Here is a 23,600-nt window from a genome sequence, read left to right on the forward strand (position 1 = left end):
GAGTAAACTTTGGCAAATTATTTAGCCTCTCTGAGACTCAGTTTTCCTATCTGAGGAATATATAAAATTTACTGGGCCTGAGATTTTGAAGAGACAGTATTCATTCATTTTACCTATCCCTGATCCAACCATTCACTCATTAACCAGTGAATATTTATTGAGGATCTACAAAGGGCTAGGTCCTGTGCTGAGCACTGGGAAAATAACTACCACAATCGCTCATGTTCATCTCAGAATTATCATGTGCCCGCCATTTGTGCTTCACACTTTACAGGAATTAGCTTACATCATAGTGATTCTGTCCTCAAGACCCATGCATAAACAGAAGAGAAAATTCATATCCCAAAGGATGTCAGGATAATATAGTTTGAATCAGAGGAAATGAAATAAAACATGAAAAAAGTCAAATTATTATCTAAACTCATGAAATCAACTGTACACAGAGAATGGGAAAAAATTTCAAGAAACAGTTTTGAAGGTGGCTGTGAACTCAGTGGATTTAACTGAAGATAACGTGAACACTAATACAAGTGTATGCTTTAGGGTTGGGAGTACAGTTCAGCATCACTAATGCTAGGCAAGTACATGAGTGAAGCAGTGGGTTGGGTCCCAAGCACAGCAGGAAAAATGAAACAAAACCAAAGCTGTGGCTTCATTAATCAGTGTGTAGTGTACAAACCCAAGGAGACTATCATTCTTCTCTGTTCAGGGGTTTTCCAACTTCTTGGCCTATGACGTAGTGGGCAAGATGGAGGAAGATGTGATAGGATTATAGTGAGCTGTCTAGAAATGTCTTGTGAGATACAGCTGAAGAAACTAGAGGAAGAGGAAGAGGAATGGAGGGAGGAGGAGGAGAAAGAAAGCAGCAACAGCAGTTTAGAGGAAGCATGAGTATAGGCTTTAGGGATCGAAGGACTCCCGTGGGTGAAGGGGACAGGATCAATTTGTATGGTTACAGGGGAGAGACTTACGCACAAAGAGGCATATCACCATATGAGGTCATGCATTTAAATGTTTTTATGCTTATTTCATTAATTCCTGTACACATCCTAGGAGACAGCTGCTGTAAGTCCCATTATATAGATAAGCTATTAATACTATATTGTTCCTTAGGTACATTTCAGAAGAATTTAAAGCAGAGTTTTTAAAGTCTGAACATGGAATAGGCAAAATACTATGATCTTATTGTCAAAAAGAGCTTGGATGATTACTTGGGAAATTGGAGAAGGGATTAAGCATGTTTTAGGGGAAGAGAAAGTGGCAGGACAGTAGAGGGATGTTGACTAGAAAAATACCAGAGTTCCTGGCAATCATGCACACTGAATATAGGTCAGAGCTCTGGTGTCACACTGCCTGATATCAAATTTCAACCATACCCATGTGACCTTGAGCAAAGTCACCATATCTTTCTTTTCTTAAGTTTCCTCATATGTCAAGTAGGGATAAAACTAGTCCTTATGTTGTATAGCTGTTATGTACATGTTGGGAGAATTATATGTAATGTGTATACAAATCTTTTGAATAATGTCTGATTTTTAATAAGCACTCAATAAACCTTAACATAATTATTACTGTTATTTATGGTATTAGAGATTGAAACTAGAGCCTTGTTAGGGCTTTCCCCGCAAAGCCTCATGTGTTCATAGGTGGGGCTTTCCAGAGGTGTGTGATGGTGAGATTAAGTGTGTGATGCTGGGATTAATGGTGTGTGATTACTAAATTAGTCCACTGGTTGGTTTGGCATAGTTCTGGATGTGAATAATGGGAAGGCCCATCCTGCTTGTGGGTGGCACAATCCAAAGGGCAGGTAGTCTGGAAGGAACAAGAAGGAGAAGCAGGATGCTGCTGCTGCTTCTTCACTACTTGGCTGCTTTGGTGCCTTCTGCCTTGCTATTTCTCCCAAGATCCCCCTTGGCCATGTCATCCTATCAGAACCAGCCAACCATTAACTGAAACCTTTACAAACTGCAGGCTCCAATAAATGTTTCCCCTTTGAACTTTAGGTGTTGGGTATTTTGTCTTAGCAACAAGAAAAGTAACTACAATAGGGCTCACAGATGATAGGCAAGCACTCTACCACAGAGTTACACCTCAATTCCACACCACAATTGCTGGTAATGGGAGAGTCAAGGCCTACAAACATGAAATTTAATGATTAATGATATAAGAAGTAAAGAATGGCCTTTCCTTCGTGCACCCAGCACGGGAAGAGTGAACCAGAAGGCCTGCATCTACCTACTAGATGCCACTGCCAGAGCAGGCCGAAGAAGAGAGACAGATCCACCTCTGCCCACTGTGCACTGCCACCAAAAGGCCACGTCCCATAGGCGGCCAGTGTGGGCAGAGAGAACCAGAAGATTCACCTTCACCAGAAGGCTTCTTCCTGCAGGCAGCCAGCCGGATCAGGGACACACAGCCAAGTAAGCCCTGTGCATCCGTAGACCACCATTTGAGGTCCTTGGTTCCCTCAGACAGCCACCATCCACTAGCAGAATCAGACAAAACACATCCCTGTGTGTTTGGCACCATTGTGGGAGTGCCAGTGTAGACACACAGGTGGAGAGAACTAACCCCAACTACATGCACCCGATAGCAAAGCCCCAGTGTAGCTGCATAGCTCTGGAGAAGCCCGCTCCATACCCTACCACCTCTCTCTAAATCTGGAATTAGAGGAACCCAGGTACCTGTCCCATCCCCCTACACTGCTTAGGGGCAGCCAATGTGGGAAGTGCCTGGGACCCCACAACCAGCTTGTTGGGAGGAACTCAGGAGAATGTCAAGATGAAGGAGCAAAAAGGCAAACTCAGACTTCTAGCCAACACACAGTAAGTCTGGGAGATATGGTCATGGAAGAAAACAGAAGTCACACACCTGAAATCTCTGAGAGGATAGCAACTGAAATAAGGAAACAACTTCATGAGATTGTAAAAGCAGTCAAATCAGAAATAATGTCTCAGGTAAAAGAAGAAATCACAACGGGGCTGGGGGTTTAGCTCAGCAGCATAAGCGCCTGCCTTGCAAGCAGGTGGTTGTGAGTTCGATCCCTGGTACCGATAAAAACCGAAAAAGACAAAAACAAAAACAAAAAAATCACAAACATACTGAAAGAATTATTCAGCAGTTCTAAAGACATAGACAATAAACAGGAGCATAGGAAAATGATGGAAACCTTGAATGGATGTAGAAAGGAATTACAATGTACGAAACACATTCAAAAAGAGATGCAGGAAATTAAAAATTCAATCGAAAGCTAGCAAAACTGCTTGAAAGAGACTGAAGGTAGACTTTCAAATCTTGAAGACAGGATTGCAGCTAGTGATCATGAAAGGAAAGATCTCTTAAAAATAACATGGAATCAGGAAATAACAACTCAATGGTTTCAAGATGGTTCAAAGAAGCATAATTTAAGAGTGAAAGTATCAATGAAGCAGCAGGGATCAACAAAAATGAAATTAAAAGGGTATTCACAGAAATAATAGAAGAAAACTTCCCAAACATGGGAAATGGATCTGGCAGGCAGATATGTTACGCACATAGGACTGCAACTAGCCATAACCAAAGTAAATCTACATCAGACATATAATAATCAAGATCCCAGAAATTCAGCACAAGAACATAATATTAAAAGCTGTTAGAGAAAAGAGACCGATCACCTATAAAGGAAAACCAATCAGAATCACAGCACACTTGTCAACACAAACCATTCAGTCAAGAAGAGTTTGGAGTGAAGTGTTTTAAACCCTGAAAGAAAACAACTTTCAACCCAGATTATCTACTCAGTAAAACTATTTTTCAAAATTGATGGAAAAATAAGATACTTCCATGATAAAAAAACAACTGAAGAATTCATGACCACCAAACCAACCCTACAGAGAGTGCTAAAGAATATTCTAGAGGGGCTGGGGATTTAGCTCAGCAGCACAAGCATCTGCCTTGCAAGCAGGCAGTCGTGAGTTCAATCCCCGGTACTGATAAAAATGAAAAAGACAAAAAAAAAAAAAATTCTAGAGAGAGATAAAGATGACCATGGTTCAGAGGAACAACAGCAGAGGAGGATCACCAAACAAGACAGGCAACTGAATAAAGGGGAAAAGTGGAGGGCCAACACAGGAGGATAGCGGGGCAGAGACAAACCAATGCTGGTTTTAACCATTAATGTAGATGGCCTCAGGTCAGCAGTAAAAAGAAACACAGAGAGAATGGATCAAGAAACAAGATCGATCAGTATACTGTATACAAGAAACACTAACTGGAAAGGAAATTCATGGACTGAAAATCAAATGAGAGAAAACAGCTGTTCCATGTGACAGGAGACCAAAAAACAAAACAAGAATAACTTGCCTATCAACTGCAGAATGGATAAGAAAGACATGGTAGGGGGCTGGGGATTTAGCTCAGTGGCATGAGTGTCTGCCTGGCAAACGTGAGGTCATCAGTTCGATCCCTGGTGCCAAAAAAAAAAAAAAAAAAAAAAAGAAAGAAAGAAAGAAAGATATGGTATTTTCATGCAGTGGAAAGCTACCCAGCTATAAAGTAGAATAATCTCCAGGCTCCTACAGGTAAATAGACGTAACTGGAGACCATGTTCATGGCTGAAACAGTTTGACCTTATATGCATGTACCCTAGCAAAAGAAACAGAGGGAATTAACGGAACCCAAAAGCAAAATAGTTAATATAAAAGCAAAGGAGAGGAAACACTTAGGAGGGAACAGTGGAAACTTCTGTCAGTTTCTTATTGTCTTATCTTAAAACTTCTGCAACATTTACATAATTTTTTAAAAAATTTTATTTAAAAGGAAAAAGAGAAAAAACAAAACAAAGCGGTGTAAGGGTACAAGTAATACAAGACTACAAAAAAAAAAAACAGTAAGAAATCACCAGTTGATAGATTACACATTATCATCTTAGAGATAGTTGCTCAAGTCACAGTATCAAAGCATACAAAGTGAACATTCAAACAGAGAGACTGCAAACAGTTGTGTTCAATGATCCAACCAAAAACATTAATATGGTCAGCTATTTAACACCCCTAACCACACTTGCAGTTGTATCCTTTAGCACACTTTTTTTCCCTCTCTTTTTTACAACAAAATTTACACATTTTGGGTTTATTACTCCTTAGTTCTTATTACTTTTTTTTTTGGAAGAGAATAGAGTCAAATATGGCAAAACAAAGCTGTCAGTCAAAACCAAGGATAGACATAGTACATGATGTAAAAACAGAGTACAAGGTTATCAACAATGGTTACCATAATGTCTCTTGTATCCTTAAAAAGAATTGTCTATCTCATTAGGTATTATAAAGTTGAACTAAACAGTAGAGAACAAGACCAATGAAACTTAAACATTATAAACATTACAGGACTTCCAAAGGAGATAATAGTCAAACCAGAATGGGCATCTTAGTGAATCTTATTGCCTTCAAAGTAGTTGCCTCTACCCCCAAACTTGATACTATCATACAGAATGGAACAGTCTAATCAGTCAAAACAAGATAGTGGGAGTATCACAAGACTTCAAAATAAGTTAATAGGAAATCAAAAAAAGTTACTATAATATATCCTGCTAATTTTTTAAAATTTTTCCCCTTAATAAAAAAAACCATAACAGATAACTAAATAATTTTTTTTTAGTGAATAAGGGAGAGATTGAGATAAAAGAGGACATAACAACATAACAATACAGGTCAAAGCATGACTGTTTCAGCAACCTAGTGGTTCACCACCAAATAACCCGATTTAATAGTAGTTACCATAGTGTCTGTCTTTTTCCTTGAAATATTTGAATATAACTTCATATACTGTAACTTCAAATATTTACATATCAAGAAGCCCAGAATAAAGCCTTTCCAATTAATAAGTGAAAACTTTATAAGGCTTCAAGGCCACATAATGGGAAATCATGGTTACCACACACTTTTATATATTTGAATCATTACTTACATTAGGGAAACTATTTGGTATTCACACATGCGAGATTGATTTATTTCACTTATGAGTATGGTCTCAAGCTGCGCCCATTTATTGATAAATATCTCAATGTGATCCTTCTTTATAGCTGAGTGGTACTCCCTTGTATAGAAATACCACAGCTTTTTTATCAATTCCTCAGTTGATGGACACTTGGGTTGTTTCCAAGATCTGGCGATTACAAATTGTGCTGCTATAAACATAGGTGCACATATATCACTGTGGTATGATGCTTTCAGTTCTGGGAATATGCCTAGAAGAAGTGGAATAGCTGGAATAAGTGGGACTTCCAATCCCAGCTTTTTGAGAAATCTCCAGACTGACCTCCACAAAGGCTGCACCAGTCTACACTCCCACCAACAGTGTAGGAGAGTTCCTTTTTCCCCACAGCCTCTCTAGCATTTGTTGTTGTTGGTTTTCTTGATCCTGGCCATTCTTTCAGGAGTGAGGTGGAATCTCAGTGTGGTTTTAATTTGCATTTCTCTAATGACCAATGATGATGAACATTTTTTCATGTATTTATTTGCCATTTGTATTTCTTCATCTGAGAATTGCGTATTCATCTCAGATGCCCATTTTTGGATTGGATCTTTGAATTTTGGGGGTCTGAGTTTTTTTTAATTCTTTATATGTTTTAGACAAGAGTCCCTTGTCTGAGAGAGAGTTCACTAAAATCTTTTCCCAGTTTGTAGGTTTTCTTTTCACTGTGCTGGAGATTTCTTTTGACATGAGAAACTTTTTAATAAGAAGTGGTCCCAGTTATTGATTCTGGGAAGTATTTTCCGTGCGATTTGAGTTCTGTTCATGAATTCTCCACCTACTCCTATGTCCCCAAGGCTTCTACCCAATTTGTCTTCCAATAGATTTAGGGTTTCTGTTTTAATATTCAGATCTTTGACCCATTTAGATTTTAATTTAGTACATGGTGATAGACATGGGTCTAGCTTTAGTTTTCGGCAAATGGAGAGCCAGTTTTTCCAGGACCATTTATTAAAGAGACTGTCATTGTTCCAGTGAACCTACTTGGCTCCTTTATTGAAGATAAGGTGGTTGAGTGTGTTTGTAGTTGTGGTTGTATCTTCTAATCTATTCCATTGATCCTCTGCTCTGTTTTGATTCCAGTACCATGTTGATTTTACTACTGTTGCTTTGTAGTATAACTTCAAGTCAGGGATTGTGATGCCTCCTGCCTTGCCTTTGCTGCTTAGAATTGCCTTTACTATTCTAGGTCTCTTCTGGTTCCAGATGAATTTTAGGAGTGATTTCTCTAGATCTACAAGGTATGTTGATGGTATTTTTATTGGGATTGCTTTGAATCTGTATAACAGTTTTGGGAGAATGGCCATTTTCACAATGTTTGTTCTTCCTATCCATGAACAAGGTATGTCTTTCCATTTTCTGAGATCATCTTCAATTTCTTTTTCAGTGTATTGTAATTTTCCCTGTATAGGCCTTTCACTTCTTTCATAAGAGTAATTCCTAAATATTTCATTTTTTTTGCCTGCTAATGTGAAGTGTGTGGTTTCTCTTATTTACCTCTCTGTGATTTTGTTGTTAGTGTATAGGAATGCTATTGATTTCTGAGTACTGATTTTGTATCCAGCTACATTACAGAATTTATTTATTATATCTAAGAGTCTTTCAATGGAGTTTAGGGGGTCTTCTATGTAGAGTATCATGTCATCTGCAAACAATGATAATTTAACTTCTTTCCTATCTTTACCCCTTTTGTTTCTCTCTCTTACCTAATTACTCTGGCTAGTACTTCCAGTACTATATTAAATAGGAGTGGTGATAAAGGACATCCTTGTCTTGTGCCTGATTTTAAAGTAAAGGCTTTCAATTTTTGGCCATTTAGTATGATGCTGGCTGTTGATTTGTCATAAATGGCCTTTATCATATTGAGGTAAAGACCATTTATTCCAATTTTCTGTAAAGTTCTTATCATGAATAAGTGTTGGACCTTATCGAAGGCTTTTTCTGCATCTATAGAAATGATCATGTGATTCTTACTTTTGGCTTTATTGATATGGTGGATTACATTTATTGATTTACATATGTTGAACCATCCTTGCATTCCTGGGATGAATCCCACTTGGTCATGGTGTATAATCTTCTTGATGATTTGCTGCATCCTATTTGCCAATATTTTATTGAGGATTTTTGCATCTGTGTTCATTAGGGAGATCGGTCTATAGTTCTCTTTTTTAGTTGGGTCTTTCTCAGGTTTTGGTACTAGAGTAATATTTGCTTCCAGGAATGACTTAGGAAGAATTGCTTCCCTTTGAATTTCATTGAATAGTTTGAGGAGTGTCGGCATTAGGTCTTCTTTGTATTTCTTGTAGAATTCTGCAGTGAATCCATCTGGGCCTGGGCTCTTTTTGTAGGTAAGGACTTAATTACATTTTCAATTTCATTAACAGAGATTGGGTTATTCAACAGTTTTACATCCTCTTGATCTAACTTTGGTACTTCATATGTTTCTAAGAATCTGTCTATTTCTTCTGTGTTATCAAACCTTTGAGAGTAGAAGTTTTCGAAATAGGTCTTGATGATCTTCTGTATTTCTATTGGGTCTGTAGTGATTTCACCTTTTTCATTTCTTATTGCATGAATTTGAGCTTTTTCTTCCCTTTTTTTAATAAGGTTGGCTAGGGGCTTATCGATTTTATTTATTCTTTCAAAGAACCAACTCTTTGATTTGTTGATTCTTTGGATTGTTTTCTTAGTCTCTATTGCATTGATTTCTGCTCTGATTTTTATAATTTCCTCTCTTCTTTTTGGCTTTGGGCTTGACTTGCTCTTTTTCTAGCTGTTTGAAGTGTAGCATCAAGTTATTTATTTGTATTCGTTCTGTTTTCCTGATGTGGGAACTCAGTGCCATAAATGTTCCTCTGAGGATGGCTTTCATTGCATGCCACAAATTTCAGTAAGTTGTATCTGCATTTTCATTTTCTTTTAGGTATTGTTTAATTTCTTCTGTGACCCACTGATTACTCAAGAGTGTGTTATTCAGCTTCCAGGTATTTGTGGGATTTTTGCAGTATCTTTTATCATTAATTTCTAATTTCAGAGTGCTATGATCCGATAACATGCAAGGGATGATTTCAACTCTTTTGCATTTGTTTAAATATGTTCTGTGAGCTAATGTATGGTCTATTTTAGAGAATGATCCATGTACTGCTGAGAAGAATGTGTATTCTGATGTTGTTGGGTGGAACATTCTGTACATGTCTATCAAATCCATTTGTTCACAGGTGTGATTCAGTTCTGTTATTTCTTTGCTCATTTTCTGTCTGGTTGATTTGTCCCTTGGTGTCAATGGCATATTAGGGTCTGTTACAAGTGTGTTACTGATAATTTGAGTTTCCACTTCTGTTAATAGTTGTTTTATATAACTGGGTGCTCTGGAGTTTGGTGCATATATATTTAAGATAGTTATCTCTTCCTCTTGGAGTTTTCCCCTAATGAGTATGTAGTGACCTTCTTTGTCCTTTATGGTCATTGTTGGTTTAAAGTTCACGTTGTCTGCAAACAGAATGGCTACTCCTACTTTTTTTTGGATTCCTGCTGCATGAAGTATTGTTTTCCATCCTTTGACTTTCAGTCTGTGAGTATCCTTCTGGGTTAGATGGGTTTCCTGTAAACAGCATATGGTTGGATTTTGTTTCTTGATCCATTCTGCTAGTCTGTTTCTTTTGATTGGTGCATTGAGACCATTTACATTAATGGTTATTACTGTTAAATGCTGGTTTATTGTTGACATGTTATCTCTCTGCTGTTGCATCTTTATCTTTCTGTTCTGTTTAATTATCTGCTTTGCTTAGTGGTTTTTTCCTTTGTGTATCTAAACTGTCTTTCAATATTTTTTGCAGGGTTGGTTTGGTGTTCATGAAGTTCTTCAGTTGTTCTTTGTCATGGAAGAATCATATTTCACCATCAATTTTGAATGATAGTTTCTCAGGATACATCAGTCTAGGTTGGAAATCATTTTGCTTTAGGATCTGGAATACTTCACTCCATGCTCTTCTTGACTTTATTGTTTGAGCTGAGAAGTCTGCTGTGATTCTGATAGGTTTTCCTTTATAAGTGATCTGTCTTTTTTCTCTTACAGCTTTTAATAATCTATTCTTGTGTTGGATTTCTGGGATGGTGATTATTATATGTCTGGGTGTAGTTTTATTTTGGTTATGACTATTTGGAGTTCTATATGCTTCACTGATCCTGATGTCGGTTTCTGATCTCATGCTTGGGAAATTTTCAGCTATTACTTCTCTAAATATCCTCTTGACATCCTTTATGTTGTCTCCTTCTTTTTCATTAATCCCTATCATTCTTATGTTGTTTTTCTTTGCATCGTCTTGCAGTTGTTGAATTGTTGTTTCCTGATTCCTTGTTATTTTTAAAAGATCTTTCCTTTCCTGTTCACTAGCTGCAATCCTGTCTTCAAGGTCTGAAATTCTATCTTCACTTTCATTGAGGTGGTTTTTACAACTTTCAGTAGAGTTTTTTATTTCCTGTATATCTCTGTGCATCTGCATTATGTATTCTGTTTGTTTCTTATATTGATCATCTAGGGATTCTATCTTTTTGTTTAGTCCCTCCAATTTTTTAAGTGTGTTTTATTTAGATATATTCAGAAGCTCTTTCATTTCTTTTATCATTTCTTCTTTTACCTGGGAGATTATTTCAAGTTTGAATTGCTTTAAAGCTTCCTGGAGTTGTTAATTTCAGTTGCTATTATGTCCGATATTTGAGGTGAATGGCATATATTTTCTTCTATATACATCGCTCCTAGGATTTCTTGAGATGGGCTGGAGGTTTGAGGTTGTAATTTGGTCTTTCGTTTTGTCATTTTCCTATATTTCTGTTTTTCAAGTGTTATTTGAAAGCTTCCTCAGGGTCTGTTGGAAACCCCCTTCTATATTCACAGCTCCTGAGACTCAGGCACCCAGTTACCCCAAGCCACTGTGCCTGTAGAACCAATGGCCCTCTTCTGCCTGTTTAGAACTCCGTAGTTCCAGATAAGCTGGGCTTCAGGGACACTGTGCGCCCACCTGCTTGTTGGAAGCTCCTCAGTTCTCCAAGTGGATGTAGATGCCTCAAACCCACTTATCCACTTCACTGCACCCAGAAGTCTGGAGGGTCCCGACCAGTCTGGGCTTTGGGCAGAGTGCACTGAGCACTTACCGCAGGCCACGGGGCCTCTGGAACCTGCGATGCTCCCCTGCTTGCTGAGATATCCACAGTCCTCCAGACACGCGGGGAGGTGGATGCAGGCACCCCAGATCTGTCCCAGCCCTTCCTCTGCACCCATTTACATAATTTTAAGGTTTGGCTTTGTTCTTTTGTTAGATTTTATGCTGTCAGATGGTAGGAGCAGCTATTTTGAATATAATGGGATATTTTATGATATTCATGGTTTCCTATTATATTGCTTTGAAGTCTTGTGCTTTCATTCATTGGTTTGATGGGTTTTAATCTGTTTTGTTTGATTTTATTATGTGTGATGGTATCAATAGCTATTTTGAAGAAAATAAGACAATGTGGCAGCCATTGATGATTTATTATCATCTTGTTTTGAAATCCCACCATGCTTTTGTTCTTCTGTTTTAATTGGTTCTGTTGTGTTTGATTTGATTTTATTATGAGAGATGGTACAACACAAATATTTTGAGGAAAATGAGATGTTACAATAGCCATTGTTCATTTCCTGTTATTTGGTTTTGAAGTCCTGTAATGCTTTCATTCTTTTGAATGATTTTATAGTATTTTGTTATGTTTGATATTATTGTGTGTGAAGGTATGCTCAACTGTGTCGAAGAAAAGAGACATTATGGTAGCTACTGTTGATGACCAGTTGTCTTGTTGTGAAGTGCCGTGTTGCTTGCATTGTTCAGATTTGCTTTGTTCTGTTCTCTTTTGTTTTATTCTCTTTAAAAAAAAACAGAGAAAAATTGGTCAAGTTAGAAGTGAATCCAGACTAGTAGGAAAATTTCATGAGGGATAAGAGACTCGACTGAGTCCTGAATGTGGAAAGAAATTCAGATGGAGTTGAAGGTAGATATTTTCAACAGAGGGACCATATAGGCAAATGCATAACCATGAGCTTACAAAGTGGGGAGGGCACATCCTCACAATCCTAAAATCACACATTGGGGATTGGTTCCACTGACTGTGAGGGATGGCTCCAGCTGAGAACTGCCAAGTCCCTTAGGTACGGGCACTTGATGATTTCCACATAACTTCTGAGAGGTGTGGAGTTGGAAAAGAGAGAAAACTATCAAGAGCCTCAAAGGGCAAATATACCATAGAAGAGACAGTAAGAAAAGAGAACAGTAAAAATTGGTTCCCTGGATCTCCATGATAGACATTAAATATTTGGATATTTAGGTTACATTCACAGATGGTCTAGTTACTTTTCTCATCCTGAGACAAAATACCCACCACCCACGGGTAAAGGAGGAAAGGTTTATTTCAGCATACAGTTTGAGCAGTTTCAGTCCATAGTCAGCTGGGACACGGCAGAGAGGCCTGCAGAGGAGAACTTGTCCGTGGTAAGCAGGCATGAGACAGCAAAGCAGAAAACAGCAAAGTAGCAGAGCAGCTTTTTTTGTCTCTTTGTATTCCATCCAAACTACTCACCTTCGAGAGGTGCCACCCACAAACCCAGGACGGGGCCCTCTTACTCCCAGCATCACCCTTCCTAATCCAGCCTTCTTTGAAACTCTTCACCTATGACCACATGAGGCTTTGAAGGGACATCTAGATACAAACCATAACATAGACTAAAAAATATTTTTTTTGTAGGGGTACCATGGATCAAACTCAGCAGCTTGTGCTTGCCAGACAGGCACTTGTGCCCTGAGCTATACCCCCAGTCTCTTCTTTCTTTTTTTGACAAATTCAATATGACCCCTTTTTCCTTTCAATATCAGAATAGTTTCTTTGATTTGAGTTCACACAAGTATTTGGCTTGGATGTAAGATCCATGTCTTAAGAAAAAAAAATTTTTTTTATTGGTATCAGGGATTGAACTCGCGACCCTGGGCTTGCAAGGCAGCCACTTATTCAGCTGAGCTAACTCCCTGGCCCCCTAAGAAAACTATTTATCTTTAAACTGTAGAATCATATTCAACCTGGGAGACAGATGCACACAGTATAATAGTGGAAGGAACAAAGACCAGATGTAGGAACAGCAAATTTATGCTTCCATCTCAAGGATATATAATAAAATCTACCATTTTAAGCCTTTGAAAGTGTACAGTTCACACTGTTGACTAAATTCACATTGTTGTGCAATGCATTTCTAGAACTTTTTCTTCTGACAAAAGTGAATATGTATTCCCTTGAACAATAACTCTCCATTTTCCCTCACTTACCACCTTGCAATTGATTTCCTGTCTCTGTTTGGTGACTCTAGTTACCTCCCATAACTGAAGCATACTCTATTTCTTTTTCTTCTTCTTTTCATGGTTTCCTTAAGAAGTCAGTTAAATAGGTGCATAATACAATTTCATTGTATTTGTTGATAGAACAATACTGTCTTTAAAAGATTACGGTCTAGTTGTACATAATGCAAATAAATACTTTCCATTTTGAGTGCTACCATCTGGGCACTATGGCATGGGCATGTAGTACTGGATACTCAAAAGACTGAGACAGAAGGACCACTCAAGCCCATGAGTTCAAGGTCAGCCTGGGAAAAACAGTGAGATTCTGTTAGTCAGGTAGAGTGGTACATGCTTGCTATCCCTGCTACTCAGGAACCTGAGCCAGGAAGACTGTAAATTTAAGGTCAGCTTTGGGAAGCTAATGAGAGCCTGTCTCAAGATAAAAAGGGCTAAGGATGTAGCTCAGTGCTGGAGAGACTGACTAGCACATTTGAGGACCTGGGTTTAGTCTCCTATACCCTCCACCCACACAATGCATGAGAGGGGTTAGTGTGTAGCTTGGTGGTAGAGCACTTGCCCAGCATACAGAGACTTGAGTTTCATCTGCAGCATTGCAAACAATAAGAACAAAACTGCTACACCAACAAAATGGTATCTTGTTTAACAGAAACAAACATGTACGTGTAAATAATGAATTTAAAAAAGACCTGGAAGAAAATTCAATTTTAAAGAGGCTGGAATGCACTGAGATTCAAAGTGGTGGTAAAACACAACAGTACCAGTTTTTAAAAAAGAGCATGTAACCACATAACACCTACTAATTTAAAATAAATTAACCTGTAATTCCAGCACACTAGGAGTCTGAGGCAAGAAGATCAAGCCCAGCCTGGGCAACTTAGCAAGACCCTGTCTTGAAATTTAAAAAAGGGCTAGAGATCCAGTTTAGTGTAAAAGCTCTGGGTTCAATCTCCAATATAGAAAAAATAAAACTGAAAAGCACAGGGGAAGTAAAAAGGATTAAGATGCAACATGTATATGTACCAGCCTCCCAAAATGAATGAATTCAACATGTATCACCAATGTGCCAACAAAAATTTTAAAGGGAAGAGTATCCAACTTTAGCTAGGTTATCTTTATTTCCCTGGGCTCTTTTCTTTCACTGTTAAACTGTAAACTTTTTCCTCTCTTCTAATGTACATCACATAACACTAGCATTCCTCTGAGTAGATTCTTCACAAATAGGTCATTCTCGAGTAAATGGCATATCAATTTTCTCCTGAAATATTTTCTCGTCACTAGCATTTTAATACATCATCTTGTATTTCTTAATTGCATATGCTCTTTTTGGGTGTGCCACAAAATTTCATGTGCTGGAAGCTTGGTCCCCAGGGCAACATTATTGGCAGATGATATACAATCTTTTAAGATGTGAGGTTCAGGTTAGCTCAGTGGCATAAGTGATGTGTCTATCTGGCAAGCATGAGGTGGTGAGTTCGATCCCCAGTACCAAAAAAAAAAAAAAAAAAAGTGAGGTGGGGTTTAGTGGAAGGTCCTTGGGTCAGTCAAGGGTGGCATCGTTAGAGATTAAGGTAGTTCTCACAAGAGTGTTATTAAAAAGCTTGAGCCTGGCTTCACTTCCTTCTCTGGTTTCTTTCTGGCAATATGATTGCTGGCACCCACACACGCTCCTTGCATATGCTCCCATTACTTCCATCTGCTATGATGTGACGAAACCAAGTGGGCCCTCACTAGAAGAGTAGATTCCAGTGCCGTGCCCTTCAGCTCCAAAATGACGAGATAAATAAACTTACTTTGCAAAGTTAAGACTGCCTTCAGGTATTTCATTACAGCAATGAAAATCTAAGATTATAGTTCTGTGTTACATTTGCTTTTTAAATTTAACCAGAACATTTCTTTATTCCCATTTTAATATATGATAAAATTCATCCTAATTTACATGCAGAAGCACTTCACCACTGGTTTCCAATATGCAGATATAAGCTACCCAATTGTGTGTACAATGTCTTCACTTAGGCTTGTGAAAGCTTTCAAATGGAAGCTGAATGAGGGAACATCTTTACATTCTGTATACAAACAAGAAGCCAGTCAATAAGCGATGATGGAGCAACTGATATCTACATGTGTTGTAGATTAAAAACTGGTGGTCAACTTAACGCCAGATGAATTAAATCACGATGGTACTGAGCATAGATGTTCCACCTGAGGAAAGTTGTTAGCATAAACAGATATGGAGAAGAGAGGCATTGAGGTATTTGTTGTGGGCTCCTATGTGTTGTTTGAGCCATTGGTTCTCCTGGAGGAGCTCACCATGACTAGCTTTCCCAGTATGAGTTCGACCATTGTGATCAGAGAAGCTCAGGGCCTTGTTGGTGAGAGTGGCTGTGGTTCACTTTGGGGGTTACTTCAAGCATCACCTCCTGGCTCCAGAGGGGAGGACGTGTGCCATTAATCTCCAGGACAAACTCTTCACACTGGCTTCCTGGCATGTATTAAGACTGTTCTTATCGTAGGAGGAGCTTGGGGCCTCCATGTTGCTGAGGATGGCTGTGGTGTTTTTTAGGATCGCCCTGGTCTTTGTTTTGAGCACGGCTTCTTGGCTCCAGCGTAAAACCGTCAACCTGCCAGCACAGCTCCTTCACTCCGACAGAATAGACTTTCTAGCTTCCACTGCTGATCTTTAGGTCTTCCTAGCACAGATCCGTAAAAGAAACTGGCATGAGTCCCTCTTGTGGGGTCTATACCTCCAGTTGAACTGGTGGGAGGCAATGTCATGGGCTCTAGGTTTTCATCTGGACTCATGTAGAACATTGTTCTGAGATCCAGGCCCTTGGCTAAATATTTTATGTCTAAATATTTAAGTGCTATAGATAGATTCCCTGAACTTTCTTGTGTTAACTCTGGGTGACCATCATAAATAATATAAATTCCATGTCCTGATTCTAATTGTTCTCCTCATAACCCCAGATTAAAAACATGCATATATACAACACCATGCATATATAAATGTCAATTTCACATTAAAATGCCAATCTTGGGCAGGGGGTTTAGCTCAGTGGCATAAGCACCTGCCTTGCAAGCAGGTGGTTGTGAGTTTGATCTCCAGTACCGATAAAAAGAAAATGCCAATCTCATATATAGAAGTCAATTCAAAATATATTAAATGATGGCATTGTGGTATATGTTGTAATCCCACCACTCGAGAGGCTAAGGCAGAAGGATCACTGTGAGTTTGAGGCCACCTTGGTCTACATAATGAGTTTAAGGTCAGCCTGTAACCTGGTGAGAGCCTGTCTCAAAAAAAAATAAAATGTAAGTAACTTAAATATCACATCAGAAACTTTAAAACTACTAGGTTAAAAATTAGGGGGAGAGATCCATGACATCAGTCTGGGCAAAAATTTTTCTAGATATGACTCTAAAAGCATAGAGAACTAAAGCAAAAACAGACACACAGGATTACATCACACTAAAAAAGCTTCTGCACCGCAAAGGAAACAGTCAACAGAGTGAAGAGACCAGCTGTGGGATAGGAGAAAATATCTGTAAATCATACATCTGATAAATGGTTAATATACTAATTACATTAGGATCTGAAATAACTCAATAACAAGAAAATTAATGTGATTTAATAATGGTCAAAAAGCTATGTATGGTGGTGCATGGCTATAATTCTAACACTTTGGGAGACTGAGGCAGGAGGACTGCAAGTTTTAATGCAGCCTGGACAATTTAGCAATGCCCTGTTCCAATGTAAAAAATAAGAAAAAGGGACTAGGGATGTATATGAGTGTGAAAGCCCTAGGTTCATTCCTCAGTACCACCACCACCATCTAAAAATAAAAAGGCCAAGGTGGCTGGGGATGTAGCTCAGCAGCAGTGTTTGCCTACCATGTGTGAGGCCCTGTATCCAAGCCCCAATATCACAAAACAAAACAGAAGCAAACATAAATGGAAACAACATCTTCAAAAATAGACATTTCTCCAGAGAAGACATACAAATGGCCAATAGGCATATAGAAATACTTATCATTAATCATAAAGGAAATGCAAATTAAAACCATAATGAACAGTACAACTGTTAGAACAGTTATTACAAGTGTTGATCGGGATGGAAAAAACGAGATCATTTGCATTCTGTGGGTAAGAATGTAAATTGGTAGAGCCATTATGGAAAGCTATATGGAAGTTTCTCAAAAAGAGAATTATCACATAATGTAGCTATCCCACTACTGGATATGTATCTACAAGAGATAAAATCAGTATATTGAAAAGACAGCTGTTTTCCCGTATCTGTTGCATCATTTCACAATAGCCAAGAAATAAAAATTAAAGAAAATGTGGGTTACACATACACTAAAATACTACTCAGCCTGAAAAAGAGGAAATTGTGTCATTTGTGACAACATGGATGAACCTGGAGGATGTTATGCCAAGTGAAATAAGCTGGCATAAGAGAGAGATACTGTACCACTTCACCTGTATGTGAAATCCAGAAAAGTTAAACTTTCAGAAGTTGAGAGTGGAGGGTTTAGCTCAGTAGCATAAGTGCTTGCCTAGCAAGCACGAGGTTGTGAGTTCAATCCCTGGCACCAAAATAAATAAATAATTGGGAAGTGAAATAGTGATTACCAGGAGATTGAAAGGAGTCTAGTGAGACGTTAAAGGATACAAAATTTCAATTAGGTGACTAGAGGTAATACCTGTAGACTGAACACTTGAAAATCAGCAAGTAGATTTTAAGTGTTTCATCACAAAAAAAAGTAATGTATACATTAGCTGGATTTAGCTATTCTGCAATGTATGCACATTTCTTCTTTCCTTTCTAGAGACAAGGGTTTGCTGTGTAGTTCAGGCTAGCCTTGAACTCACTATGTAGCCCAGCCCAGTCTCAAATTTGCAACAATTCTGCCTTAGCCTCCTGAGTGCGGGGATTACAAGTGTGAGCCACAGCCCGATTTGCTTTTCAACCTTTAGATCTCATCGTACATGTCACCTCACACAGTCTTGACTTGGCTACACAGTCCAAAAAAGTCCTACACTTTATTCTCTACATTAGCTGTTTCTTTCGTAACACTTAACAGAGTTTTTAGTTTTTCACTGGTTGAGTTTCCTCTACCAGTCCATGAAGCCAGTATTTACATCTGTCTTGTATTTAGTACCTATGGAATACTGGATGGATCTTTGTTGACGCAATTGAAACAGCCTGGGCTTCAGCTCCCCATCAATCCGCGAGACATTCATATCCTCTGTCTTCTACTTCTAGGATACAAAGAAGGGTTCTCTAGCCAAGGCCATTCTCAGAAAATGCCGCTTCCTTGGGAAACTCCTGGCATCTTTCTATTAGCCTCAATTTTGCTGAATGCTTTCCCAACAATATTCAAAGAAGTTTCCATTAACCAAACAATTTCCCAACCACAAACCCCGAGTTCCTTCTTCTTTCAAGCTTTAAATCAGCACGTGCTTGCTTTCTTCCCTTAACTCTCAGCAATCTGCTTACATTTTTATCTCAAATTCCTTCTTAGGCTCTTTTTAAATATTGGGATTCGCCTGGAAAGGACTGACCCCAGCAAAAGGTTGCTGAGAAGTCAGGACAGGTAGGGAAACGATAAAGACAGGATACGAGACTCTCGGGGAAGAGCCGCAGTCAGTGGACGTTTTAAGCTACTGTGACGCGCAGCGGGGAAAACAGCAGGTAGAACGGCTGTGCGGCTTGACCTGCGCACGCGCACAGACGCAGAGACGCGCGAGCGCAGGCGTACAGGGGTGTCTGTGCGCCTGCGCCGGGGTTGCTAGGCTCCACACGATTAAAGCACTGTATAGTGAAGGAGTAGTGGACGCGGGGATTCCGGAAGCTCACTCTTCACCCGGAAATGGTTGTTGAGAAACATGGCGTTGCTGATACGAGTCCTTGTGAGTGTAGGAGTAATTTTCTATGGTCTCCTGCCTAGTGACGGGGTTGGAATTGTAGAAGGCAGGGCGGGAGAAGCTGGAAGAAGATGCAAAAGGGTCGCCTGTGGGGTCGCTTGGCTGCGTGGCCGCCTTTCCGCGGGGAAACTAAGGCAGCTTCCCTCTTCTTGCTCCTGGTTTGGCTTGGCTTCTCCCTCTTTATAGGAGAGAGGGATATTGGACCCTTATTGGAAGACGCTTGCCATTTCTCTATCGCCATCTGTAACCCCTTCTTCTCAGGGAGAAGAAGCATGTGGGACACTGACGGAGTTGCGGGATATGCGGGTTACAGTCTCTGTCACTATTGCATGGTGTGACCTTGAGTAAGACACTTTGGGGCTTTCTTGTCCCCATGTGAAAAATGAGGATGTTTATCTTCTTGCAGTCCCTTTGGTTTCTGAGCCTGAGTTGTTGTAGAGACCGCACATCAAATCTTTACGGTTATGTGGAACGTAGACAGCAGTATTAGATTGAAAGAAAAGTGCACACTGATTGGGGTTATATGGATGGTTTTGATTTTGCTCGGCACGATGTCCGGCGCATTCTAGTCAATACTTATTGAATGAATGAATGAACTAAAGAGTGCTAGATTCTTAGCAAACATATGTGAAAGTCACTGTACCGTTTGAATTTTGGGTCCAATCGTGTGAGACTCCACTAACTTACTCAGACGTCAACGAATTAAGAAAGAAAGTAGCAGTAGGAAAAAAAAAAAAAGTAGCAGTAGGAAAAAAAAAAAAAAAAAAGGTTAGAGGCCGAAGATTTAGCTCAGCCACACAGCCTGGCACACGCAAGGTACTGAGTTCTATTCTAGGTACCAAAAAAAAAAAAAAAAAAAAAAAAAAAATTTAAGTGGACAAGGATCTTAGTTTCTAATTATGGAGGAATTGGGCATTTTAAAATTTTGCAGGTCTTTAACAAACTGATTGAAGAACAGTTTTTCATAGCAGATAGTGTATATCCCTGCCAGACTGTCTGAGTTGTTTTACTACTCGTGATTTTAGCCTCTTTCTATATGACTTACAAACACTACAATTTTAGTTCTTGTATTCCTTGCCAGCTCAGCAAAATGCAGTATGCTGCTCAGTAAAGATTTGAGAAATAGTTTCTAAAACCTACAAGATTCACTTGAAGTAACTGTTGACACCAAATCAGAAACTAAGACCTTTTTTAAAAAACTAATTGAGATTTGAGGGCATCTGGGGAAATGACAGCTCCTATGTTCTAAATTTGTTTTGTTTCATGCTGGAGATGGATGGAACCCAAGATCTCTGGCATGGTCTTAGGCAGGTGCTCTCCCACTGAGCCCTAAATTACTTTGCCTTTAGGATAGAATAGATGTGAGTGACTGTGTGTATGGGTGTGTGAAAAATTTATTGGGATTGGGCTGGAGAATTGAAATGAACACTTTGATTTGTCTTGGAAGTTAATAGCTGCTCCAACTATCTGATTCTTGAGCCCGAGTATGTGGACTGTTGCTGATTCATTTCTTCTTAGGTGGTAACATTCATAAAAGAAACTTCTTCTGCCCTCTATTCTTTCTTCTGTTCATTTCTGTTTCTTTTTTTGGAGACTTAATGGAGATTGAAATAAGGAAAATCCTTCACTATATTTTGCTTTACTGAAGTCTTTTTAGAATATGTTAAAATATAGTGTGTGATAAAGCAGTGAAAACTTCTTAAGGACTCTTTGAAGTGGCAGTAAACCGGAATGGAGCAGATATTTATTTATTTATTTATTTATGTTAGTACTAGGAGTTGAAGTCAGGACCTTGCACTTGCCAGGCAAGTGCTTGTGCTGCTGAGCTATATCCCCTCCCCCTGGAGCAGGTGTGTATTCACCACCACTCTGCAAAGGGGTTTAGACTAGGTATTGTGATATGTATAAAGATGTGTGTAAAGATTTCCTTCTTTTTAATTCAGTAACTGTTGAGTGTTTGCCACATTCTAAGAAATATGCAAGGCACTGCATGAAAAACATAAAACTTTACTTAAGTTTATAACCTAATAGAAATTTTAAAAAACTGCGAAAACTTGGAAAGCTATGATAGAAGTCTGTAAAGGGTACAGATAAAGGTATGAAGATAAAGCAGAGTAAAGAAAAACTTGAAGACAAAGAAATTGTACAAGGTGAGAATATTAGAGGATGAAGAAAGAATATAGAAGAGGCTATTTGTGGGAAATGGCATGATTCCTTGGTGTCACGGTTAGGAGTTTGAGGTTTATCTTGGAGGCAGAGAGGGAGCCTTTGAAGTATTTTAAGCAAGAGTAGATTTATTTCTAGTTTTCCACTTACTGTTCTGTAATTTAATTTTTTTCATTAAATTGAGGAATAACTGATATATAATAAATTGTAACATTTAATTATATAATTAGATAAGGCTTGCTATACAACTGGAAAGTGTTTTCTTTTTACACCTACCACTTGATCAGAGGAAGACTTGTGTTTCTTCATTTTGTAATTAAAAATTTCAAAGAACATTTTGAAAGTAAAATTCATGTAGTAAATACTTGTATTTTCACTGCTAGATTTTTGTTTTTAATTGATCTCTGTTTTAGTTACTTTTCTCGTTGCTGGGACAAAGTCCAACACCCAGTTACAGAAGCAAAGGCTTACTTAGCTACTAGTTTGTAGAGGTTAAGTCAATAATTGGATGTCTTCAAGGCAGGGTGACATGACAGAGGAGAAATAGTCCATGGCAGACAGAAGGTAGCAAAGCAAGCAAGGGAAGATCACAACATATTCTATCCCTTATATCTTACCTAGGATAGTTAGAATGGATAGTGCTTGTACCTTTAATCCGCGTGCTTTTGATCCTAGCATTGCACCATGAATCAATCCCAGAGTCACACACTCTAGATCCAGGTACCTCTGAAAAAGCCCCACTTATGACTGCATGAGACTTTGGTGGGACATCTAGACAAGCCATATACTCTTCATATCAGTTGTGAGTAGATCAGACAGAGGGGACAGAGATTAGAGTTCTCAAGGTCAGGAGCTACGTAGGGAATCCTAGAGAAAGTGATAAAGATCTGGACTAAGGTAAGGGTGATACAAGCAGAAGGGATATTTAAGCCGATCACACAATGCTAAGGCTCTGAGGAGCCAACTGTTCCTCAAAGAAGGCTAGTTGCTTCTAGTGGATATTGCTATTTAAAAAACAAATCTGGGAGCTACATATGCTTGTTGCTACTGAGGTGTCATTGTTTCCAGTTCCTACTAGAACCTGCATAGGAAATGTGTTATATGTGTATGACGGTACATGTATGTCTTTCTGTATCTGTATATATCAAACCAATTACTCTAATCCAATCTAATATCATAAGGTTTATCTTCTCCCTTGCCATGTTTGTAAACTCCTTTTTCTGATAGAAACTGGACATCTCACCCTTAATTTATTTACAAATTTGCTCAAATCCTTCTGTCTATAGTCAGTCTTTTGAAAGCTCAGATTAGATACCTTCAATACTTCAATAAAGGAAGAATATTCAATAATTTAAAAATTTCCAGTTTTTGTGCTAGGGATCAAGGGCCCTGTATATGCTAAGCATGCGCTCTACCACTGAGTTATACCTGCAGCCTTAATATTTTTTGAAAGAATAGTTGAATATTTTCTGCTTCCCCTGACTGGAAGTATTCTTTTGGAGTTCACTCAGAGGACACCATAGAGACAGAGGACAAACCTCTGGGCCTCAACCTGTTATTTATTAAGAGAATGATTTGTGTTTTTGTCTGAGGCAGGTAGGGACTTAAAAGCAGTTTTTGGAGCTGGGCAAGGTAGTGCTCGCTTGTAATACTGGCACTCTGGAAATCTGAGGCAGGAGGATCGCAAGTTCAAGCTCAGCCTGAGCACTTAGCAATTTAGTGAGACTTTGTCTAAAAAATAAAAAATGGAGCGAAAATAAAGGACACATCAGCAAGCAAGCAAACCCAGTCAGGGAAGCAGTGCTACAAAGGCACCCCTGCTGGACTGGTACAGCCAGACCCCAGCCCCTTCTGATGAGTAGGCTGGCCAACAAGAAGTAGCATAACCCTCCCCCTGCCCCAGAGACCATCTTATCAGGAGAAGCACAGGCTGTGATGATAGCTGTGGAGGTGAAATGCAGTTGGATGCCTGGGGTGCTTTGGTGTTTCAATGACATTGGAGGGGTCTGATCATAGGTTCAAAGGATAGTGGTAGGCAGAGTGGCATCTAGTGGGGATCTCCTTCGAGGGTTGCAGCCATTGTTGGTTCCCTATCTTGTTTTGGAAGTCCTGTGTCTTTTCCAT

At 39.0% G+C, this 23,600-nt stretch overlaps 1 protein-coding gene across 1 annotated transcript in view; it reads left to right on the top strand.

Moving 5' to 3' along the window:
- Window positions 1-19,105: 19,105 nt before the first annotated feature.
- The window catches only part of LOC100722249 (ubiquinol-cytochrome c reductase complex assembly factor 1), an 89,835-nt gene continuing 85,340 nt past the window's right edge, over window positions 19,106-23,600 (top strand). Inside the window, exon 1 of the mRNA XM_003467773.5 lies at window positions 19,106-19,295. Coding sequence (XP_003467821.1) covers window positions 19,272-19,295 — 24 coding nt within the window. The 5' untranslated portion in view covers window positions 19,106-19,271. The remainder of the gene's footprint in view (window positions 19,296-23,600) is intronic.

Source organism: Cavia porcellus, unplaced genomic scaffold, assembly GCF_034190915.1.
Source record: "Cavia porcellus strain 051 isolate PalLab524CR breed Dunkin Hartley unplaced genomic scaffold, mCavPor4.1 scaffold_5, whole genome shotgun sequence".
NCBI classification, from domain to species: Eukaryota; Metazoa; Chordata; class Mammalia; order Rodentia; family Caviidae; genus Cavia; species Cavia porcellus.